Genomic DNA, 21,053 nt, shown 5'->3' on the forward strand with positions numbered 1-21,053 from the left:
ATTTCTTGATGCTTTGTTTTTTGGCTCATAAATTAGAGTACGTCCCGACTTAGCTAGAAGTACACAAATGCGGCACAAGGGTTTTAGCCCTGGGCGCCGAATTTGATTTACGTTTTCTTCGAGTTCGTTTTGTAACTTTTTGAGAGTAATCATTTTCTATTTTTTTTTTTTGATCCTAAACATTTGGATGATTTTCTTAAGGCTAGACAGGATGTTAATGTAATGGTCTAAGAACCTTATCATCGCTATAAGGGGTGGCTGTAAGGGATGGCTTGAGTTGGGGGAGGGGGTTGATTCTGAATAACCTCTAAGCGCTCCTTTTTAGCGCAAGCACAAGATTAAAATTACCGCCTGCTTAAAAGGAAGCAGGAGCCCTAACTTTTAAAATATTTCTGTTGTTAATTAGATAGATATTGGATCCAATACTTCATTTATGGACAATTTAATCATATTTTTTTTCCTGGTCAGGCTACCCGATGGGTGGTTTTTGTTTTGGCGGTGGGGGGGGGGGAATTGTAATTATTTCTGTTTCTGTATATCTCTATGGATTAGTGATATGCTAGATTTGAAATACTCTAAAAAACAAAACAAAAACCAATACAGTTTATACCGCGTTTCCCTGAAAATTCTGTGTGCCGTATTGCAGATGACATCATCAGCGATGTGGTAGAGGAACACCCGGGCATGAGAAGGCCACGATGCAGCTTGTGCTACTGACGCTGCCGTTTGTTACCAGATATTTCGGTCTCATGGTCGGGGTTCGGATGGGAGGGAGAGATGAAAGGATCCTGCCCCCGCACCGCCCGCTGAATGGTGGACGTCAGCTCTCACGAGAACTGCCGTCAGCCACTCAGTCAAGCGGTTTGGGGGCAGGCCGGATGCTGAAGAGATCGCAGCTGCCCTGGACCACTGGAGATTCGCCATCCAGGGGGCTCTGACAAAGGTACCGGGGTGGGGGGATGATTTACAATAGCTGCATAGGTCGCCCCATATAACTAGGCCGTGCCCATATACGGGTTTGTAAAACCTTGTTTAAGAAATTTATAACCTAACCAGACTTCTCCCCTAAAATCGGAGCCTCCTCCCATCCCAAGGAGTCCGTCTACCCTCTTCTGCCAAAATTTCTATTTTTAATTGTTACCAGTTTTTCCCACTGGTGCCCGTCCTTCGTTCAAATGTACCAAATTAACAACTTACTTCTCATCAACATCTTATGTTATCTTTTTCACCTTCGCAGCCTTGCACCTTTGTAACTCAAAGCGCAATCTCCTTTCTCTTCTCCTACTTATGCTCTGAATATCGTCGACTGTATAATGCTACTCATTGTGAAACCGTGTAATACACAGACCCTGTAACTCTCCTGTTACTATCACTAGATGTTCAATACTATACTCTGTAATTCGCTATCTGTACAGTTTCTCTTCATTGTATACCGCCTAGAAGTCGCAAGATTGTTGGCGGTATATAAGAATAAAGTTATAATCCTGGGACTGTCGGCCAAGTCTCTTCCCTGAAGAAGCCCTTTCTGGAAACGTCAATCGCTCCTCCTAAACTTACTTGCTCCACTTCATCACTGACGCTGAAACCGTGGATTGAAGACAAAGTTTTATTTTATTTTTCTTTCCAGCTTATGATTTATCTTTAATCTTATCTATTGTTTTGCCTTTTGTCTTTGTTTTGTTCTATTTCTATCATTTAAATTTCTCCAGAATTCCCCTTCTGCTTCTATTCCTTTCTCTCCTCTCTTCTACCTTCCAAAGTATTTAGATCAATGCTGTCTTGTTAAAATGTTTATTTTATTTTTCCTCTAACTCTACTTTTCACTTCTCTATTACCCTCCAGGTACTTTAGTTAGATTGTGAGCCTTCGGGACAGTAAGGGAATTTTTCAAGTACCTTTCTTATTTCTAATCTTAATGTATATTTTCTGTAAACCGCTTAGAACCTAACGGATGTAGCGGTATATAAGAAATAAATTACATTACATTACATATTATATGGGGAAATAGCGGTATAAAATCTTTCAATAAACAAATCTAAACATCAAGGCTGAAGCTTGTAAAAAGTGCCTCTTGAACGTCAGCTGTTACCAAAATCGCATCACGGGCAATGGCTGCAGCCCCGGCACACCAGCCTCACCAAGAGCTTCTCCCAGCCGGATCCTGCCGATGTACAAGAAGTAGAAAGTCAGGAAGATGGCCACCATGTAGAAGACAACGTCCCTCAGGAAGGGCCTGGAGGGGACTGTGAAGGGCTTCACCAAACAAATGCCACCTGCCACCACGGTTGTCACAAACACGCCAGCACCTAAGGACAAGAAAATCAGAGCCTGAACCACAAATACGAACCGGTCATCTCACCCTAATCCCCAGAAGACCCGCATTCAATGCTCTTCTCTAAAACAGAGCTTCGGTTCACCCTCCCAACGCACATATTATTGTTGGTACTTATATGCCACGTCTAGTCTAAGTGGTTTTACATTCGGTACTCAAGCATTTTGCCCTGTCTGTCCCAGTGGGCTCATAATCTATCTAATGGACCTGGGAAAATGGGGGGATTAAGTGACTTGCCCAGGGTCAAGAGGAGCAGTGTGTCATTTGAACTCACCACCTCGGTGTGCTGAGGCTGTAGCTTTAACCACTGCACCACTCTAGAAATCATAATACAGTGAAAGTGAGCCAAGCATAGGACAGTCCAGCCATTGTGACATCACTGATGATGTTGGCTCTTATTGGTGGAACGAGGCTTTATGACATCACAGTGTCAGCTCTGGTTATCAGAGGCTGAAACTTTTCACACTATTTATTCAGTTTTCTATACTGTTCTCCCAGGGGAGCTCAGAATGGTTTACATGAAATTATTCAGGTACTCAAGCATTTTGCCCTGTCTGTTCTGGTGGCCTCACAATCTATCTAATGGACCTGGGGCAATGGGGGGATTGAGTGACTTGCCCAGGGTCACAATGAGCAGCAAGGGTTTGATGCCACAACCCCAGGGGCTGAGGCTGCAGCTCTAACCATTGCAACCACACACTCCCCACATATACCCCAAAGGGAAAAGGATACAGGTCAAGTTATAGATCAGCCAACTTGGTATTAAAACTCCGTGGCACCCAGGATCATGGATGGCAGCAGTATGCCAGGAAGACACTGTTGGCTCCGTCAAAGATCTCGTAACGTTAGATGTCCTGGCCTCTCTCAAGGACACACAACACACAGCTACTCACTTGTACGACAAGATGGAACATGGCGAAATATGGCTTACCAAAAAGAGCCCCTATAGCCAGTCCAGCAGTCCTAGGGTCAGAGAAGGCCGCCATGGCACTGAACACATCAGGGGCGCCATTTCCAAAGGCAAGAAAGGTCACACCATGCAGGGACAAAGGTCAAGGGCAGAACAGTTTTCCAGTTTTGAGAAGAAACGACACCTATGAGATGCAGCAGATTTCTGGGCTGGGAAAACAAATTATTCCACGAACCTTCACCCCAAACTGTAAGCATTGCTCTGTGGCGCTCGTCCGAACATCTGAAGACTAAATATTAAAATGAAGCTCTGCCACATCTTGTCATATGGGCTCATTTTCTCTATCATTTTTTCCCCAATAGCTTTCACTACAAGCAAAATTTCTTATACAGATTATACCGGTTGCCTTTTTTTCACTCAATGAATAGTTAAGGTCTGGAACTCTTTGCCAGAGGATAAGGTAACAACGGTTAGTGTAGCTGGGTTTAAAAAAATGGTTTGCACAAGTTCTTGGAGGAAAAGTCTATAGTCGGCTATTGAAAGAGACAGAAGGACGCTAGTGTTTGCCCTGGAATGTTGCTACCATTTGGGTTTCTACTACTTATTTCTATAGTGCTACCAGGCATTTTACTACCACTACCAATCACTTATATAGTGCTGAAAGACATACGTAGAGCTGTACATTTTGACATTTATAGATGGTCCCTGCTCTGAAGAGCTTGCAATCTAACTTGGACACACATGACATATAGTGTGGAGATGCAGAACCCAAGATGAGAGGGTTAGGAGTCGAATGCACTCTCAAAAGAGGTGGGCTTTTAACTGGGCACTGAACACTGCATGAGACGTAGCCCGCCGTATGGATTCGGGGGGGGGGGGGGTTGTTCCAAGCAGATATAGTGCAACAAGACAGAAGGGACGGAGTCTGGAGTTGTCAGTTGAAGAGAAGGGCACAGATAGGAGGGATTTACCAGCTGAGCGAAGCTCACGGGGTGGGGGAGAGAGGAAAATATACACAGCGCCATACACCAAACATGGAAGAGGAAGGTATTGTGACCTAGATTAGCCACTGTGGGGACACTGGGAAGGGCGCAGTTTGGAATAGGGAGAAACAGCCTGTCTCTCTCTAGTTAAATAATTTGGTGGAAGCTGACGGAGAGGACAGAGTCCCAGAATCCTGAATTTACTGGTAAAGGGGGAGTTTCTATTTCTGCCCTTCTGGCCTGCCTCCTGTGCACAACACCAGCCACGATACCACGGGTTGAATTTCTTTGCGAGTTAACTGGTTACCACACGCCGACCAGCTCTAGGGCAGAAATCCAGCGGAATTTAAGAGACGTGTACCATGAATGAACAGACTGCCATGGCACACTCTGGGGAGTAAAAAAAAATTTAGGGAGAAAACATCAATTTGCTCAGTTCTTTGGCAGACGATGAAATCTCATGTCATTCTTTGCTCGCGGGGAACTAGAGATTCCCCAGTCTGATTATTTTCATCAGTCCAGGTTGCTGAGGCCTGTGGAAGCCGTCAAGGTTGTATATGTAGGAGTTTCGTCAGCCATAAGCCCAAAGTCATTATGCCATTGTATAGATCCATGGTGAGATCCCATCTGGAATACTGTGTACAATTCTGAAGGCCGCATTACCCCAAAGATGTGCCGAGACTTGAGTCGGTCTAGCAAATGGCCACCCGGATGGTCTCGGGACTCAAGGATCTCCCGTATGAGGAACGGCTGGATAAATTGCAGCTATACTCACTCGAGGAACGCAGAGAGAGGGGAGACATGATCGAGACGTTCAAATATCTCACGGGCCGTATCGAGGTGGAAGAGGATATCTTCTTTTTCAAAGATCACACGGCAACAAGGGGGCATCCATGGAAAATCAGGGGTGGGAAACTGCACGGTGACACCAGGAAATACTTCTTCACCGAAAGGGTGGTTGATCGCTGGAATAGTCTTCCACTACAGGTAATTGAGACCAGCAGCGTGCCTGATTTTAAGGCCAAATGGGATAGACATGTGGGATCTATTCACAGAAATAGGTAGGGAGGGTCATTGGGGTGGGCAGACTAGATGGGCTGTGGCCCTTATCTGCCGTCTGTTTCTATGTTTCTATGTGGTGTTGCACTTGGGCTCAAGGAAAGCAAGCACAACTGAGGCACAGCTCCGAGGCTGTGCCTTAGAACACAAGCTCCCAGCTGATGTGTCACAGGAGAACGTCACGTGCACTAGAAAATTTGCAAAAAAGAGAAAACGAAGGCAGGACACGGCTGTCACTGCTGGCGGCAAATTTTCTCTCTCTCTTTACTACACCGTCACTTCTGGCAAGAGAAGTCGGTAAGTAGCACATCTCACGTGGAGCTCCCTCCTCTGAAGTCACAACTGTGCAACGACCTGTCTCACGAGACCACGTGGTCCTCCGTGGCTCCAACTCCAGGGAAAAGCGTGTACCTTTAAGAAGCACTGCTCAGCCAGTTCCATTTACTACCACAAGCTGAAAGGGGACAGGTTTAGAACCAATGCTAGGAAATTCTTTTTCACTCAGAGGGTGGTGGACACCTGGAACGCGCTGCCGGAGGTTGTGATAGGACAGAGTACACTACCGGGTTTCAAAGAAGGATTGGATAAATTCCTGAAAGATAGGGGGATTGAGGGATACAGATAGAGGTAGAGATGGGATATAGAGAGAGTATGGGTAGAGACCAAGGGGGATTTAAGGGTTCAGACAATGATCACCGTACAGGTCATGGGCCTGATGGGCCATCGCGGGTGCAGACTGCTGGGCGCGATGGACCTCTGGTCTGACCCAGCGGAGGCAACTTCTTATGTTCTTAAGTGATCCAGAGGGCAAAATGATGACTGGGGAAGGGGGAGGAAATATGACAGCAAGCTTATTTAAGGGTGAGTTTTGCACATTGGGAGCTATTATTACAAAACACGGCAGCTAGACTCGTTTTTAAATTAAACAAGATGGAGAGGTGCTGGCCCTATACTGGACAAGCTACACTGGCTTCCCCATATGACCTGGTGGTCCAGTAGTGGGCCGCAGCCATTCAGGGAGCAGCTCAGCGCCGGGCAGGAGCGCAAAAAAAAAGCTCGCTCCTGCCTGGGACACTGCTGGGACGCGAGAACTCAGGCAGCAGTTCAGGGAGGAAGGGGCTCAGCGTGGAGCAGGAGCGCGGAAAGTTCGCTCCTGCCCGATACACCGCTGTACCACTAGGGATTCAAAAAGCCCCCCAAAAAAAGGTACACAGGGGGAGGTGGGAGATTAAAAAAATTGTTAGAGTTGGCCGAGACAGGAGACGAGAGGGAGCCCTCCGGTCCCAGCTTACCAGGTCTTACGCCAGGCCGGTGGAGTCTGCAACGAGTCCGGGAGGGGGGTGGGTGGTGGGCGATGACCCGAATATAAGATGAGACCCCCATTTTTGGGCCATTTTTTGGGCCCAAATATCTAGTCTTATATTCGAGTATATACGGTATATCCTAAGTGGTTTTCCATTTGGGCACTTTATCATATTTCCCTATCTGTCCCAGCGGGCTCAAACTCTATCTAGTGTACCTGGTGCAAAAGGGGGGGATTAAGTGACTTGCTCAGGGTCACAAGGAGCAACCAGGGATTTGACCCCACAACCTCAGGGTGCCGAGGACGTAGCTCTACTGTCCAACACACTCCCCATCATCACTCTTATTGCGAGCCGCAATGAATCCAAGCAGAGAATTGCAGGATAGAAGAACCATATATCATCCCATCATAAGAACAGGCTCAGCAAAAAGATGAGATTCTTACATGTGTTTTGCCCTATTCTAAGGCTCTGTGTGGGGGAGTTTGTACAAATAGTGAAAACCCATTGGCATGTGGCACAGTTATACACGTGTTTTTGCAGAGTTTCCAGTGCCAGCCTACTCAAGAGCATCAGAAAATTGGGACTGTTCAACAGAATAGGGGCATGGGATGCCGTGAAGCTTGTGGGAGTTGCAAGCCAACTTTACAGGGACTGAATGGCGTCATCTTCAAAACGAAGCATCTGATGCAAATTCAGCAAACGTAGTACAACAGATTATAGTGTGTCCTTGCAAGTTAATAGAGAGCAGACCAGCTGTCCTATTAAAACTACGATCGAATGAACATAAATCACGAATTGGTACAAGCTCCTTTAGGGAATCATCGAACAGAGAAGCAACATTGAATAGAGGATATTAGGTGGAGAATAGCAGATTATGCAACAGTTGGGTGGGAGGGTGCAAATGTAGAAAAAAACCACTAAAATTAAGGAAAAACCATTGGATTTACTTAATACAGGCAGCGATTCCGCAGGGTCTCAATGCCGAGATCGAGTGGACTTTGCTGGCTTTAAAACCAGGAGGGATTGTGATTGGTGGAGGAAAAAAAAAAAAAAAATCAGTTGATAGGAGGAGGATTTACAAAAAAGGTACAGGGCACTGTTGCCCTCTTAGTCCAGAAAGAGCTGGGGTTTGTGGCGTATTAGGCAACAGGAGGTGATTATAGTTAGACTGTGAGAACATATGCGTATTTCGGAACGCATTGCCAGAGGTTGTGGTAAGAGCGGATAGCGTAGCTGCTTTTAAGAAAGGTTTGGACAAGTTCCTGGAAGAAAAGTCCATAGTCTGTTATTGAGAAAGACATGGGGGAAGCCTCTGCTTGCCCTGGATCGATAACATGGAATGTTGCTACTCTTTGGGTTTTGGCCAGGTACTTGAGACCTGGATTGGCCATCGTTACAATGGACTACTGATCTGACCCAGTAAGGCTATTCTTATGTTCAGGAGCTTTTTAATAAGAGTGTAGTTTTTACAGGGGGTTTGTAGTCGAGAAAGCCTATGTGGCAAAAAAAATGGTACATGTTGGAGAAAAATTTCCCCTGACCGAAGGAGAATTGAAAATATAAGTGGCATTTTGCTTACAGAAAGAGCAGAAAAAATTGTTAACGTTCAAATACTTGAAGGGTATTAACGTAGAACAAAATCTTTTCCAGAGAAAGGAAAATGGTAAAACCAGAGGACATAATTTGAGGTTGAGGGGTGGTAGATTTAGGGGCAATGTTAGGAAATTCTACTTTACGGAGAGGGTGGTGGATGCCTGGAATGCGCTCCCGAGAGAGGTGGTGGAGAGTAAAACTGTGACTGAGTTCAAAGAAGCGTGGGATGAACACAGAGGATCTAGAATCAGAAAATAATATTAAATATTGAACTAGGCCAGTTACTGGGCAGACTTGTACGGTCTGTGTCTGTGTCTGGCCGTTTGGTGGGGGATGGGCTGGGGAGGGCTTCAATGGCTGGGAGGGTGTAGATGGGCTGGAGTAAGTCTTAACAGAGATTTCGGCAGTTGGAACCCAAGCACAGTACCGGGTAAAGCTTTGGATTCTTGCCCAGAAATAGCTAAGAAGAAAAAATTAAAAAAAAAAAAAAAATTTAAATTGAATCAGGTTGGGCAGACTGGATGGACCATCCGGGTCTTTATCTGCCGTCATCTACTATGTTACTATGTTATGAAGGATATAGCCCTGCTGGAAAGGGTGCAGAGGCGAGCCACGAAACTAGTAAAAGGTATGGAAAATTTGAGCTACAAAGAACGCCTCGAAGGACTGGGACTGTTCACCCTCGAGAGGAGGAGACTGCGAGGGGATATGATTGAGACTTTTAAAATACTGAAAGGATTCGACAAAATAGAGCAAGAGTCATCGTTGTTCACATTGTCAAATGTGAAACGGACAAGAGGTCATGGACTGAGGCTCAGGACAAATGTCAGGAAGTTCTGTTTCACACAGCGGGTGGTGGACGCTTGGAATGCTCTCCCAGAGGAGGTGGTGACGGAGACTACCATTCAGGGTTTCAAGCGTAAGTTGGATGTATACCTCCTTGCAAAACACATCGATGGATACGGGTGACCAGGGTCTCCATCTGGGAGCACCTGGCTTGGCCTCCGCGTGTGCAGGTCGCTGGAATAGATGGACCTAGGGTCTGATCCGACGAAGGCGTTTCTTATGTTCTTAGATTTAACGAACAAAGGACTATTGAACAGTCTGGCGCGTAATGCTCGGAGCAGCGAGAGTTTATTGAGCTCCGAGTGGTGCCGCTGAGGTCCCAAAAATATTTTGAATACGTTTTGATCCCTGGAGTGAATGTGAAATAAGAGTTACGGGGGAAGAGAAAGCCGATTTGCCTTATTGAGATGTCCGCACTCGATACCCACAGGGAGGTCCAGTATTTCTAAAAAGCATCCAGGGTGCAGATGAGGAAGAAATTGCAGAGATTTCTTCTTTTGCTCTCTCTCCCCCTCCCCCCATTTTTTTTTTTTTTCATTCCTTCCTCCTTTCTTTCCTCCGTTCTTGATCCTCAAATTCAAGCCCTCCACCCCTGTCTTTGGATTCGTCTCATCTCCCCTCCATCCCCTCCTCAGATTCCTTTATATCAGTGGTCTCAAAATTGAACCCTTTGCAGGGCCACATTTTGGATTTGTCGGTACTTGGAGGGCCTCAGAAAAAATGTCTTATTGTGGACTAGAGGAAAGTGTGTTACCTGGCACCAAAGAGTCCTGGGTTCAACTCCCGTGCCTGGATGTTTAATTTTTTAATCCAAATCAAGGAAGAAGAAGTATAAGGGGAAGAAAAAGTGATCAAACCTTCATCAATCCACCAATGAGTCCTGGGTTGAACTCCCCTGACTGGCTGAATTTTTATGTTCTTATACGTGTGGTGGACACCTGAAATGCGCTTCCAGAGAGCGTAATAGGGCAGAGTACGGTACTGGGGTTCAAGAAAGGATTGGACAATTTCCTGCTGGAAAAGGGGATAGAAGGGTATAAATAGAGGATTACTGCTCAGGTCCTGGACCTGTTGGGCCGCCGCGTGAGCGGACTTCTGGGCATGATGGACCTCAGGTCTGACCCAGGAGAGGCATTGCTTATGTTCTTAAATGACAATTTTGCAGGAGATAAAATTCTTTATAGTTTATAAATCTTTCCTTTTGGCTTAGTCTTAATCATAACATTGTCATTTATAGCTAAAAAGACATGATGTGGTTATGATAAACATACCAAGGGCCTCAAAATAGTACCTGGCGGGCCGCATGTGGCCCCTGGGCTGCGAGTTTGAGACCACTGCTTTATATCAACCTGACCACAGGACCCTCACTTTCTCTCTCTTCACCCCTTCCCCCATAGTACCAAGCTTCCTTCACATGCTCTCAAGCACCAAAAGTCAAAATCAACCGTACTAGAAACTAACCCTTCCTTTCTCTGACCAGCCCCCTTAAACACACAGCATCCACTAGTGATCAGGTCACACCACTCATACTGTATAGTGCAAGCTTAACTCGATGGCTCACTATCTGTGGCTTCTCTCAGATTCCCACGATAGTGATTAGAAAGAACATGAAGACAGATAAGAGAGACAAGGCCTGGCTAATCTGCTCAATTTCCTTCCTGGTGCCAGGCCACAGATCTCCTCACATCTTCGCAAGCAGAAAACATTTGCGCTTATGCCGGGCCTTCTTTAACTGGTCACCGCTTCAGTCTCCATCGTCTTCCCTGGAGAGCTCTTTCATGCACCCACCACCGTCTCCAGGAAGAAATACTTCCAGACCGTCACCGCTGACCACAGTGACCTGGCGGAAGAGGCCCAGATGAATCGTGCAAACCGGTGACAGCGAGAGGAAAAAGGAAACCAGCAAGGAGCGGAGACAGAGAACTCGGGAGGGCAGAAGGAAGGAACCCAGAGCGATAGGAAGACGACCACTGAAAGGACAGACAGGAAGAGAAGACGATGAGGCAGAAGGGGGACAAGAAAAGAAATGAACCACTACTAAATAAACAAAGGGAGGGAAGAAAAAGTTGAAAAAGGAAATTAAAAAGGAAGAAAAATATGTCAAACTGTCTCTAGCATTCAAATCCAGTCCTAACTCCCATTCACCGTAAGATAACTATGTCCATCCTACCTTTTTCTCTGCAAGAATATCCCTAACCCCTATCTGTCCCGTCTGCTGCCCAAATTAGATTGTAAGCTCTTCTGAGCAGGGACTATATTACATGTTTAAATGTACAGCGCTGCATGTGTCTGTCAGCACTATAGAAATGATAAAGTAGTAAAAATAACAAAGAGAAAACACTGAACCCCTAAAATCAAGCCAGAGACACCAAAGGCTGGAAGCTCTTTATTATCAAATATAAATATTATGTTCCTGTCTGAGAGGAGTGATGACATGTCCAGGCGTCCAGAAGGCTTTTCAAAACCCGGCACTTTATCCAGGTTTTGAAAAGCTTTCTCTTCAGATCGCGTCGCGAGGGGGCATCCGCGCATGCGCGTGATGTCATCGTGTCACATCCACATGCATGGATGCCTGACCGACGAGAACAGGCTGAGGGGGGCGGGGCTGGAAGGAACTGGGCGGGTCTATGGGTCTGGATTTTACACAAGCAAAATCTGGTAGCCCATACCACGATTTCTTGTTCCACTCATGATTTGTCTTCTAGCGATTTGAGACCCCTCTGTATGTTCATAACTCATTTCAAATACAGTGCTCACCTGATATTCGCGGGGGTTTCATTGCAGGAACCCCCGCGAATCTCAAAAAACCGCGAATACGGTTTTTCATGGGGAAGCCTGAAGAGGGTAGCGGAAGAGGGCAGCAGGAGAGCAGCCGGAGCGCCGCGACTGCAGGAAATCACTCGCGGTGCGCTCCGACCACCTCTTCCTGCACTAAGTCGGGCCTTATCCAATCAGGAGCTGCGTGTCAAAGCAGCTCCTGATTGGATAAGGCCCAAAGTGCAGGACGGAGTGTACCGTGAGTGATTTCCTGCACTGCGCTCCGGCTGCTTTTTCCTGCCTCTCCCGCTGCCTTCTCCTTGTCGGTGGTTCACGGTCGGAAAATACCGTGAATGACCAGGATCGCAAACCGCCGACCGCGAACGACCGGGGGAACACTGTATCCCAAAGCTATATGTACAGGACAAGCAATACAGCAAAGGCACCCCCCCTGCCAACTACTGCCACCTCCAGGCGAAATAAGATGGTATTTGTATCAAGTTCTTATAGCTCTTCCTCCTGTTTTCTCCCCTCGTCTTTTAACAATCACAAGAAGGATACTGCCACATTGTGAGCAAGCTTCAGACTGGTGGAGATTGCAGATAAATTGGGACAAAAACTAGAGCAGAACAGAGGAAAAAAAAAACAGGGTTAGAAATGTTTAACTACTACTGTAGATGTCAGGACACCACAAACCATGAGTGGTGGAAGATCGGCCTAGAGGTTAGAGCAGCTGCCTCCGCACCCCGAGGTTGCGAGTTCGAATCCCTTTGCAGTTCTAGGTGGTGGGGCACCAGGGAAGCAGTCATGACCTCTCAATAAAAGTAGGCACAGCTCAAGGCTTGCTGGGTCTGCCACCATCTCCGAAACAGGAAAATTCAGAGGAGGATGGAACACAGCTGGCCTGGAGAACGCGAGATGCGGGACTCTTGTTTAGTGCTGGCACGGCAGCTAGGGTTACCATATCGCTCTACGAGAAATAGGTTTCAAGGTTTTTTAAATATTTGATGAATCGCTATATCTTTATACAAAGCGATGTACATAATGATAAAATAAATTTAAAATACATACAATATACGTAAACATTAGAAATCAGACGAGACAGACAACAATTGGAAGGGAGGAAGGGTAAAAGTTACATCTGTTATATTAAGAAAAACAGTTAAGGGAAAAAACATCAAGGAACATGGAGGTTCTTAAAAGCGAAATTCGTAAAATAAAGAAAAAATTTAGATATTAAAAGCATCTTTAAAAAGAAATGTTTTAAGGGATTTTTTAAAGGAGGATATGTCTTTTTCAATTTTTATGTATTGGGGCAATGAGTTCCACCATTGGGGACCAACTACGGAGAACATGTCTGATCTTCGTGTACCTATTATTTTTAAAGAGGGAACAACTAATAAATTTTGGGAAGATGATCTAAGTGCACGTACGGAACTATGGGGAATTAGCATTTTTGATATGCACTGAGGTTCATTGAATATCAAGGTTTTAAATATAAGTAGTAAAACCTTAAACTGTATACGATGGGTAATAGGGAGCCAATGAGCATCAATGAAAAATGGAGTTACATGGTCGAATTTCCTGGCATCATAGATTAATTTAATAGCAGTGTTTTGAATAATTTGCAATCGTCGTTTTTCTTTTTGAGTGATATTGAGCAACAAAGAATTACAATAGTCTAATTTTGCTATTACTAATGAATGAATTAATATATTGCGAGATTTGGGTTCAAGAAATTAATTGTAGTAGACATCTGGGTTTCACTTCCATTGAAATCTACTGAAGTAAAACCTGGACGTCTCGATCCATCCTCCTTTTTCTGGAGCCATATGGTAATCCAGATGCCGGCAGCAAGCTACGCTGCTCAAATAACCTTAGCGCCATTTTTGACTCCGCAAAAACTGGAACCCGGGATCATATGTCCTCCTTCCAACTACTCGGAGATGTTTTCCTCTTTTGTACTAGTTCCTTTCAACTCAGTCAAGTCCTTGTATAAGGCCATCCCCCCCCCCATGTCTGTGGAATCTTGAAATTCTGGGCCCCAGGTCTGACCACTAGGTGGAGCTACTGAATGACAGCTGGGATTCCCAGAGACTTGGAACGTCGACTTGGCATCAAATACCAGCATGTTTATAGTGAAATGTAAAACTGGAAATGTCTTTACTACTCTGTAATTTAACAATTTATAAATTAGGAGTCTCCTTTGTAACGATAACCTCTTAAAGCAGATCTTTTCTCAGAGACAATAGCCTGGCAGCGCACTCTGCATGTGGCAAACGCAAACAGGAAATGTTTCAAACTTGTTTGTGGACAGTAACATGAAAGCACGACGGGGTGGAGGGGGGGGGGGGGAAGAGGGGACAGAAATTTTATATTCAGTTGATGCTTTTTCCAGCAGTAGTTCAAAGTGAGGTTGTATTTCCCCCCATGCTTGAATATACCATCTACTCGATTTCACTTCACCACTAAATTCTAGGGAAGAGTGGGGGGGCCTACACATGTATCCCCATTTCTTTGCTCCTTGCACTGTCCGTCTCCAATAAATGACTCGGCTTTAGCACAAGCTTTCACCAAGTCCTGAACAGGCCAACCCAACTTCTTCAGCTCACGAACACAGCACAATAAAAAGAGGTTAAAGTGGACGTTGTGGTTGTTACTTACAACTTTTCAGCAGTCAGGCCAAGGATGATGAATAAATACAGCAGCCAGAGGGCCTGAAAGAAGCAAAGAGAGGAAGTTGGGCAAGTGAAGGCCACGTCCAAGAAAACCACAAGTTAACTGCAACTGCGAATTAGCTCAGGCCTGCAAAAGGAGAGAGGACAGAAACCCTACTCGAGTCCTCATGCTTAAGACCAGACGAGTGAGGAAGCCAGCAGCCTTAATCCAGAGATTACAGTCTTGCATTGCAGATACGGAAATATTCCACAAATGGGCTGGGGGGGATTTTCACTTTTCAGCTTTTACTTTGACCACCGTCAGAAAGCGAGAGAAAATTCTGGCCACAATATCCGATTGTTCAATTATTTATTAATTTTCAAAAGCTTACAGACTGCTTCCTGCCCCCCTTGCACTCCTCTCCGCTTCCCTCGCTCCTTTCCTGCCACATTTGGGGCTTTCCCTGCCTCCCTGTACCTCTTTAAACCTTCGCCAGCGCGAGTACCTTCAGCCTGCTGCTCACGCCAGCGTTGGCTTTCCCGCTTATGTCAATTCCTGGCCCTGCAACCCGGAAGTGATTTCAGAGGGGAGCCAAGCAGCAGGCTGGAAAAGTTGCTCGCTCCGGTGAAGATTTAAAGAGGCAGATGTGGGGGTGGAAAAGGGAGGCTGCGAGCATGGTGTGGGAGGACGGAGGGCTGCCAGCGCCCCTACCAAGACAAAACCCTTACTACGCCACTGCCTGCAACTAAACAGCTCTTTGATAAAATCCACTTAAACAGATTCGCCATCAGAAGCAGCATTCAGCACATTAATGCTCATCCACTTCACTTATGTCCCTTTTATCGCTTGTGGGGAGTGTGTGGCACAGTCGTTAAAGCTACAGCCTTAACACCCTGAGGTTGTGGGTTCAAACCCATGCTGCTCCTTGTCACTTAATCCCCCCCATTGCCCCAGGTGCATTAGATAGAGTGTGAGCCCACCAGGACAGACAGGGAAAAATGCTGTTCCTCGGAGAACAGTATAGAAAATCGAATAAGTAAATATACAGATGTGGCTCAGAATAGTTGGCTAAGCAATATACAAGTTGTGGGGGGGGGGAGGCAATCACACAGCACATTTTCTGTGGTAGCTCTAAATGACACATATTTCCTAAATACCCAACGATACACGATTCGTCCATCTCCAGGTGCAGCAAAAACATCAGTGGGCGGCCATATTTAGAGAATCAAGGCAGATCCGGTACTTACATACAAAGTAATAGCCAGCGGTAGCAGAGAGGGGGCAAAGGTACAGAAGACGCCATCCAGGTACTGCAGAAATCCACCCTCTTGCTGGCAGTTGGGGGTGCTCTGGACGAAAACGCACCGCTCGGAGACATTGAGATGTCGCACTTCCCGACACTGGGGAAACAAAACAACAGAAACATGTCCAGTGCAGATTCTATACTCCCAAGCCAGGCATATACTTCCTGGATTCTTCCCAAACCCACCCTGGAGTCCTAAATCTGTCTGGGTGTGAGGACTCCAGGGTGGAGATCGAAGGGAAACCGGGTATATGCAAACCTGGCTTCCTCCATAGTTACAGAAAGTTCTCTGAAATACTTTAGTCTATTCCTCCAAAAAAAAAATAAAAATAGAATCTGCCCAGGAAGTGGACCATTTGGTCACAACTGAAATTAATTTGACTGAATTTCTGGAAGACACCCAGGATGTGATCCAGAGTCGGTCCACCCTGGTGAAAACATGCATGAGTGATATAGATAAGATGTTAATAATGAAACTTTATTTTAAAAATAGGCTAATGAAATTCTGTGGAGATTTGGTTGGGATTTTTCCGGATGTCTCTAGAGCTACTCAATTAAGGAGGAAAGAGTTTTTGAAATTAAAAGTTAGAGTTTTGGCTCTAGAGGCATCTTTTTACCTGAAATTGACATGTAAATGTTTAGTCAAGATATTGAATATATTTTTTGGGATCCCATTCAATTACAACAATTTTTAGTTGCGACAGAACAGAAATGAGTTTAATTTTTCTTTAAGTTTCATTGCTGAGGAAAAAGGAGGAGAAAATTAGAATCCCTATTAAGTCAGGAATGATTCAAGGTTCGTTAGGATGAACTGAGAATTATTTCTTTTATCTTCTCTTAAAATTTGTTGTTGAAATTGTAACATGTCTCCCCATAATGTGGGCTTAAAAAGGAATTATGTATGATTGATTATATATTGTTTATGAGACTCCTTTTTTTCCTTTGAGTTATTGGATAGTGTTCGTATTCAAAATTCTAATTTAAAATAAAAATAAATTTTGATGTGCAACCTTTCAATATGAGCAGCGAAGCAGTTAAATATACGGTAGACCGGATGTGAGGCTACCGGGGCAGATTTGGGACGCCCTGGACTAGAGAATCCACATTAAAAAGAAGAGTCCAGGGAAACACCACCTATCAAGCAAGGAATACTGAAGCAAACCGATCGTGTACCAACCAGTTTGCGACCCTGACCCGATTCACTAACCTCGTGGTCGATCAGATTCCGATCCGCGCATGTAAAATGAGGGTAAGTGGCATGCAACGCAGGAAGGACGCGATTCACTAAACTTTTTCAGCAACGCTGATTGGGCTGGCCAACCCAAAAAAGAAGCGACTGGAGGGGACCAGTTGCTCACGGCCTTTCCTGGTCTCTGCCGACTTCTCCTGCCTTTCTGCCGCGACTCGCCTGCCCTGCTCAGCCCCGACTCTCCTGCCTTCATACCGCCCCTATACTCTCCCCTGCAGCGCGAGCCCGTGGTTTTAACCCGTTTTAAACCCGTGAGTTAAAACCACGGGAGCAGACCATCTACAGGAAAAGCAGATGGTCTACGCATGCGTCGGGATCACTCACTAGCGATCCGTGTGGTTGGTGGGGGGCGTTCTTCGGATTGCCCCCATTTGCATGCTGAGCCTTGGTGAATTGGTCAGCCTGTCGCGGATCGGGCACAGAGATCTGCGCAGGTTAGTGAATCTAGCCCTTAGATTAGAGAATGACACAGTGACAAAATTCATCACCGTTCCCGTCCCCGCGGATAACCGCGGGAAACCATCTTCATGTCATTCTTTAAGGAGAGAGGGAAGAATCAGAGTATGAATGGCCACAACCACTGACCCGCAAGCTTTGCTTTGAAGAATGCTGGTGTAGAGGGACCGAGGTTGAAACAGACACTACAGAATGACAGTCTCTGGTATCCAGAGCAGATATTGTGATGTCATAATGCCTCATTCCACCAGTGCCTAAGAACCAATCGCATCAGTGATGTCACAATGGCTTTATTATCCTTGGCTCCCATAAGAATCAGAGTATGAATGGCCACAACCACTGACCCGCAAGCTTTGCTTTGAAGAATGCTGGTGTAGAAGGACTTGGGTTGAAACAGACACTACAGAATGACAGTCTCTGGTATCCAGAGCAGATATTGTGATGTCATAATGCCTCATTCCACCAGTGTCTAAGAGCCAATCACATCAGTGATGTCACAATGGCTTCATTATCCTTGGCTCACATAAGAATCAGAGTATGAATGGCCACAACCACTGACCCGCAAGCTTTGCTTTGAAGAATGCTGGTGTAGAAGGACTGAGGTTGAAACAGACACTACAGAATGACAGAGTCTGGTATCCAGAGCAGATATTGTGATGTCATAATGCCTCATTCCACCAGTGCCTAACAGCCAATCACATCAGTGATGTCACAATGGCTTCATTATCCTTGGCTCCCATAAGAATCAGAGTATGAATGGCCACAACCACTGACCCGCAAGCTTTGCTTTGAAGAATGCTGTTGTAGAAGGACAGAGGATGAAATAGACACTAGAAAATGACATGGGATTATTTCCCGCGGTTATCCGCGGGGACGGGAACGGTGATTAATTTTGTCACCATATCATTCTCTACCTTAGACCTCTGCTGAAGTGCTGAGCTGTGAAACTAGCCACATTATAGGATTCTGTGAAAAGCTTCCTTGAAATGAGAAGAAAGAGAGCTAGGCTGTCTCCCAAACCATTAAGCTGCTTCTTTGAGGCTTTCACACCCTGTTCAATGCTCATTAAGAAAAGACATATGCACCAGTTGCAGGAATGGAAAGAAATGCCAAAGCATTTCACCTGTTTCTTCTTGGGGGGGTGGGGAAGACCGAAAATCACATGGTATTTGGGGGTAAACAACTTTCCTTTTCCAGAAGGTTGGTTCCATTTCTCACCCCACCAAAATGCACCAGAGCACTGAATAAGCACGTGGAATTTGTTAAGAAAGAAAACCAGTTTAGAAACCAGTTTGAGAGGGGGATGGCGTCTACTCAAGCCTATTACAGTGACGGATCTGCCCTCCTGTGCTTTGTCAGAACCACCCCCAGAATAAACGATGTAGCAAAGCCTCCAAACATGACGGCTTAAGTTTTTTGTTAATATCTGAAATCTATTTGGAAGAAATCCTACGATGACTGGGCAATTCATTTTCCAGTTTAAAGCAGCTGCAGAGTACCGATGGGGGGGGGGGTTCCTAGGGTTCAGGCACTGTTCTAGGTATTGGGGATGAGTAGGAGGTGAGGTGGCACCTTTGGGACTCATAAGAGTCCAGGGTCCCAGACGGCCTTTATGCCAACTCTGGCCTTGATGGCCTTGAGTGGTTTTGAGGGGGGGGGGGAGGTTATTCCTGTACCCATTCCTGATATTTCCTTGAATTGTGTTGGATATGATGCATCAATGTTTGTATTTTGAATTTTTGTGTTTCGTTGTTCTGTTTGCATCAATAAAAATTGTTTGAACCTAAAGCAGCTGCGGGAGTTATGTGTTTGGTCAGGCTGAAAAATAACCAGACATCTCACCAAGTTCTAGAAGTTTTCTTTCTACTCCAGTAATCCAGGATGAAGTTTAAAATAAATAAATAAAAACTATGAACTTGATTCTAAGTTCGCTGGATAAGAAACACTACATTATAAGAAATGAAAAACAAAACAGAGTTTGGACGGTGCCCACTGGACAAGCTCAATGAGTCTCTACTTACATCTTCCAGAATTCCAGCCCCCTCTGAAGGGTTACCGTGTTCCCAGGTTCCCCAAAAGGCAACTATTTGGGGCCACACACCCTCCAGTGGCTTTGTGGATGGCAGCACCACACCATTTATCGTCCATTCACGGATGTCCGTCATCACTAGGCACAACACAGGCAGCGCCCAAAGCCTTCTCGCATCTGTGTGCCTGTAATCACGCCATGTGCTATAATTTGCACATTTTCAACTTTTCAAGGCTGGGCCTCTTCCTTCCTCCTTGAATCTGGATTTTCTTTCAGTCTCTCATATCCTCTGCTGCCAGTTTCTTAGATGGTCTTGTAAACCTGACATAGCGGGACAGCAGCTGCAGGCAGAAGAGCAGAGAAGGCTGTGAGATATTTAAGGGGGGGGGGAACACATGCACAGCGAGGCCATCTACCCATCCACAATAAGGAAAAATACATTTAACAGTTGCGCTCCTAACCTAATTTGCAAAAGAGATGAACATGGAAAGAGAAAAAAAAATTACAGCAGATAAAGACTACATGCCCTGTCCAAACTGTCTACTATCCTGTCCTTTCCCCTACACAGCTTATGTTCTTTGTCCCATGTATTTTTAAAATTCAGATATAGCAGCGTCTTGCAAACTTTCTGGCCGGCAACACACTAAATCCAGTGCCCCGGCCGGAAGGCACCCGGCTGTTGATGCGATGATGTCATGCGAGTGCATGACGTCATGGCGTCAACGTCCGCGCTTGCGCGGAGGCCCGTCTGGTCGTGACCCTGCCGGTGGAAGGATCCAGGAAGTGCGGGGAGAGGAGGAGAGACGCCGGCGCCGGCTGACTTCCTACGGGACGTGCCTCTAGCCGTTGAGAGGCACGTCCTATAGGCAGGCAGCCGACGTTGGAGGCTCTCCTCCTCGCCAGTGTGTCACGGCACACCAGAAATCTCAGGAGGCACACAGTTTGCGATACACCGAGACACAGTTTTCATCTCCACCACCTCTACCTGAAGGCTGTTCCATTCAACTACCACCCTTTCATAAAGAAGTATTTCCTTGGATGATCCCTGCATTTGTCCCCTTCGTTCAAGAGTGTCCATTTGATTGAAAGGGAAAAGGATTGGGACTTGTATACCGCCTTTTTGTAGTTTCACAACCACACTCAAAGCAATTTACATACAGGTACTTGAAGCATTTTCCCTCTCTGCCTTGGAGGCCTCACAAAATCTATCTAATGTACCTGGGGCAGTGGAGGATTAAGTGACTTGTCCAGGGTCACAAGGAACAGCATGGGGTTTGAGCCCACACCCTTTGGGCTCCTTTTACTAAGGCGCGCTAGCGTTTTTAGCGCATGCAGGAAATTAGCGCGTGCTACGCTTCTAGAACTAACGCCAGCTCAAAGGTCTAGCGTGTGGGGCAATGTAGCGTGCGCTATTACGCACATTAGAGCCCTAGCGCACCTTAGCAAAAAAGAGCCCTAAAGGTGCCGAGGTGTACGGGGTTTGAACCCACACTCTAAGGGTGCTGAGGCTGTAGTGAAGTAAAAGTGAGCCAAACACAGGACAATCAAACCATTGTGACATCACCGATGAGGTT

At 45.8% G+C, this 21,053-nt stretch overlaps 1 protein-coding gene across 5 annotated transcripts in view; it reads right to left on the minus strand.

Moving 5' to 3' along the window:
• The window catches only part of SLC8B1 (solute carrier family 8 member B1), a 94,753-nt gene that overhangs the window by 57,707 nt on the left and 15,993 nt on the right, over positions 1-21,053 (minus strand). For all 5 annotated transcript variants that reach the window (XM_033955014.1, XM_033955015.1, XM_033955012.1 and 2 more), the window contains exons 2-7: positions 19,472-19,820; positions 15,690-15,842; positions 14,449-14,501; positions 12,346-12,403; positions 3,264-3,369; positions 2,139-2,306 (exon numbers count right to left, since the gene is read on the minus strand). In XM_033955014.1, coding sequence (XP_033810905.1) covers positions 2,139-2,306; positions 3,264-3,369; positions 12,346-12,403; positions 14,449-14,501; positions 15,690-15,842; positions 19,472-19,615 — 682 coding nt within the window. In that variant the 5' untranslated portion in view covers positions 19,616-19,820. The remainder of the gene's footprint in view (positions 1-2,138; positions 2,307-3,263; positions 3,370-12,345; positions 12,404-14,448; positions 14,502-15,689; positions 15,843-19,471; positions 19,821-21,053) is intronic.

Source organism: Geotrypetes seraphini, chromosome 8, assembly GCF_902459505.1.
Source record: "Geotrypetes seraphini chromosome 8, aGeoSer1.1, whole genome shotgun sequence".
Classification (NCBI taxonomy): Eukaryota; Metazoa; Chordata; class Amphibia; order Gymnophiona; family Dermophiidae; genus Geotrypetes; species Geotrypetes seraphini.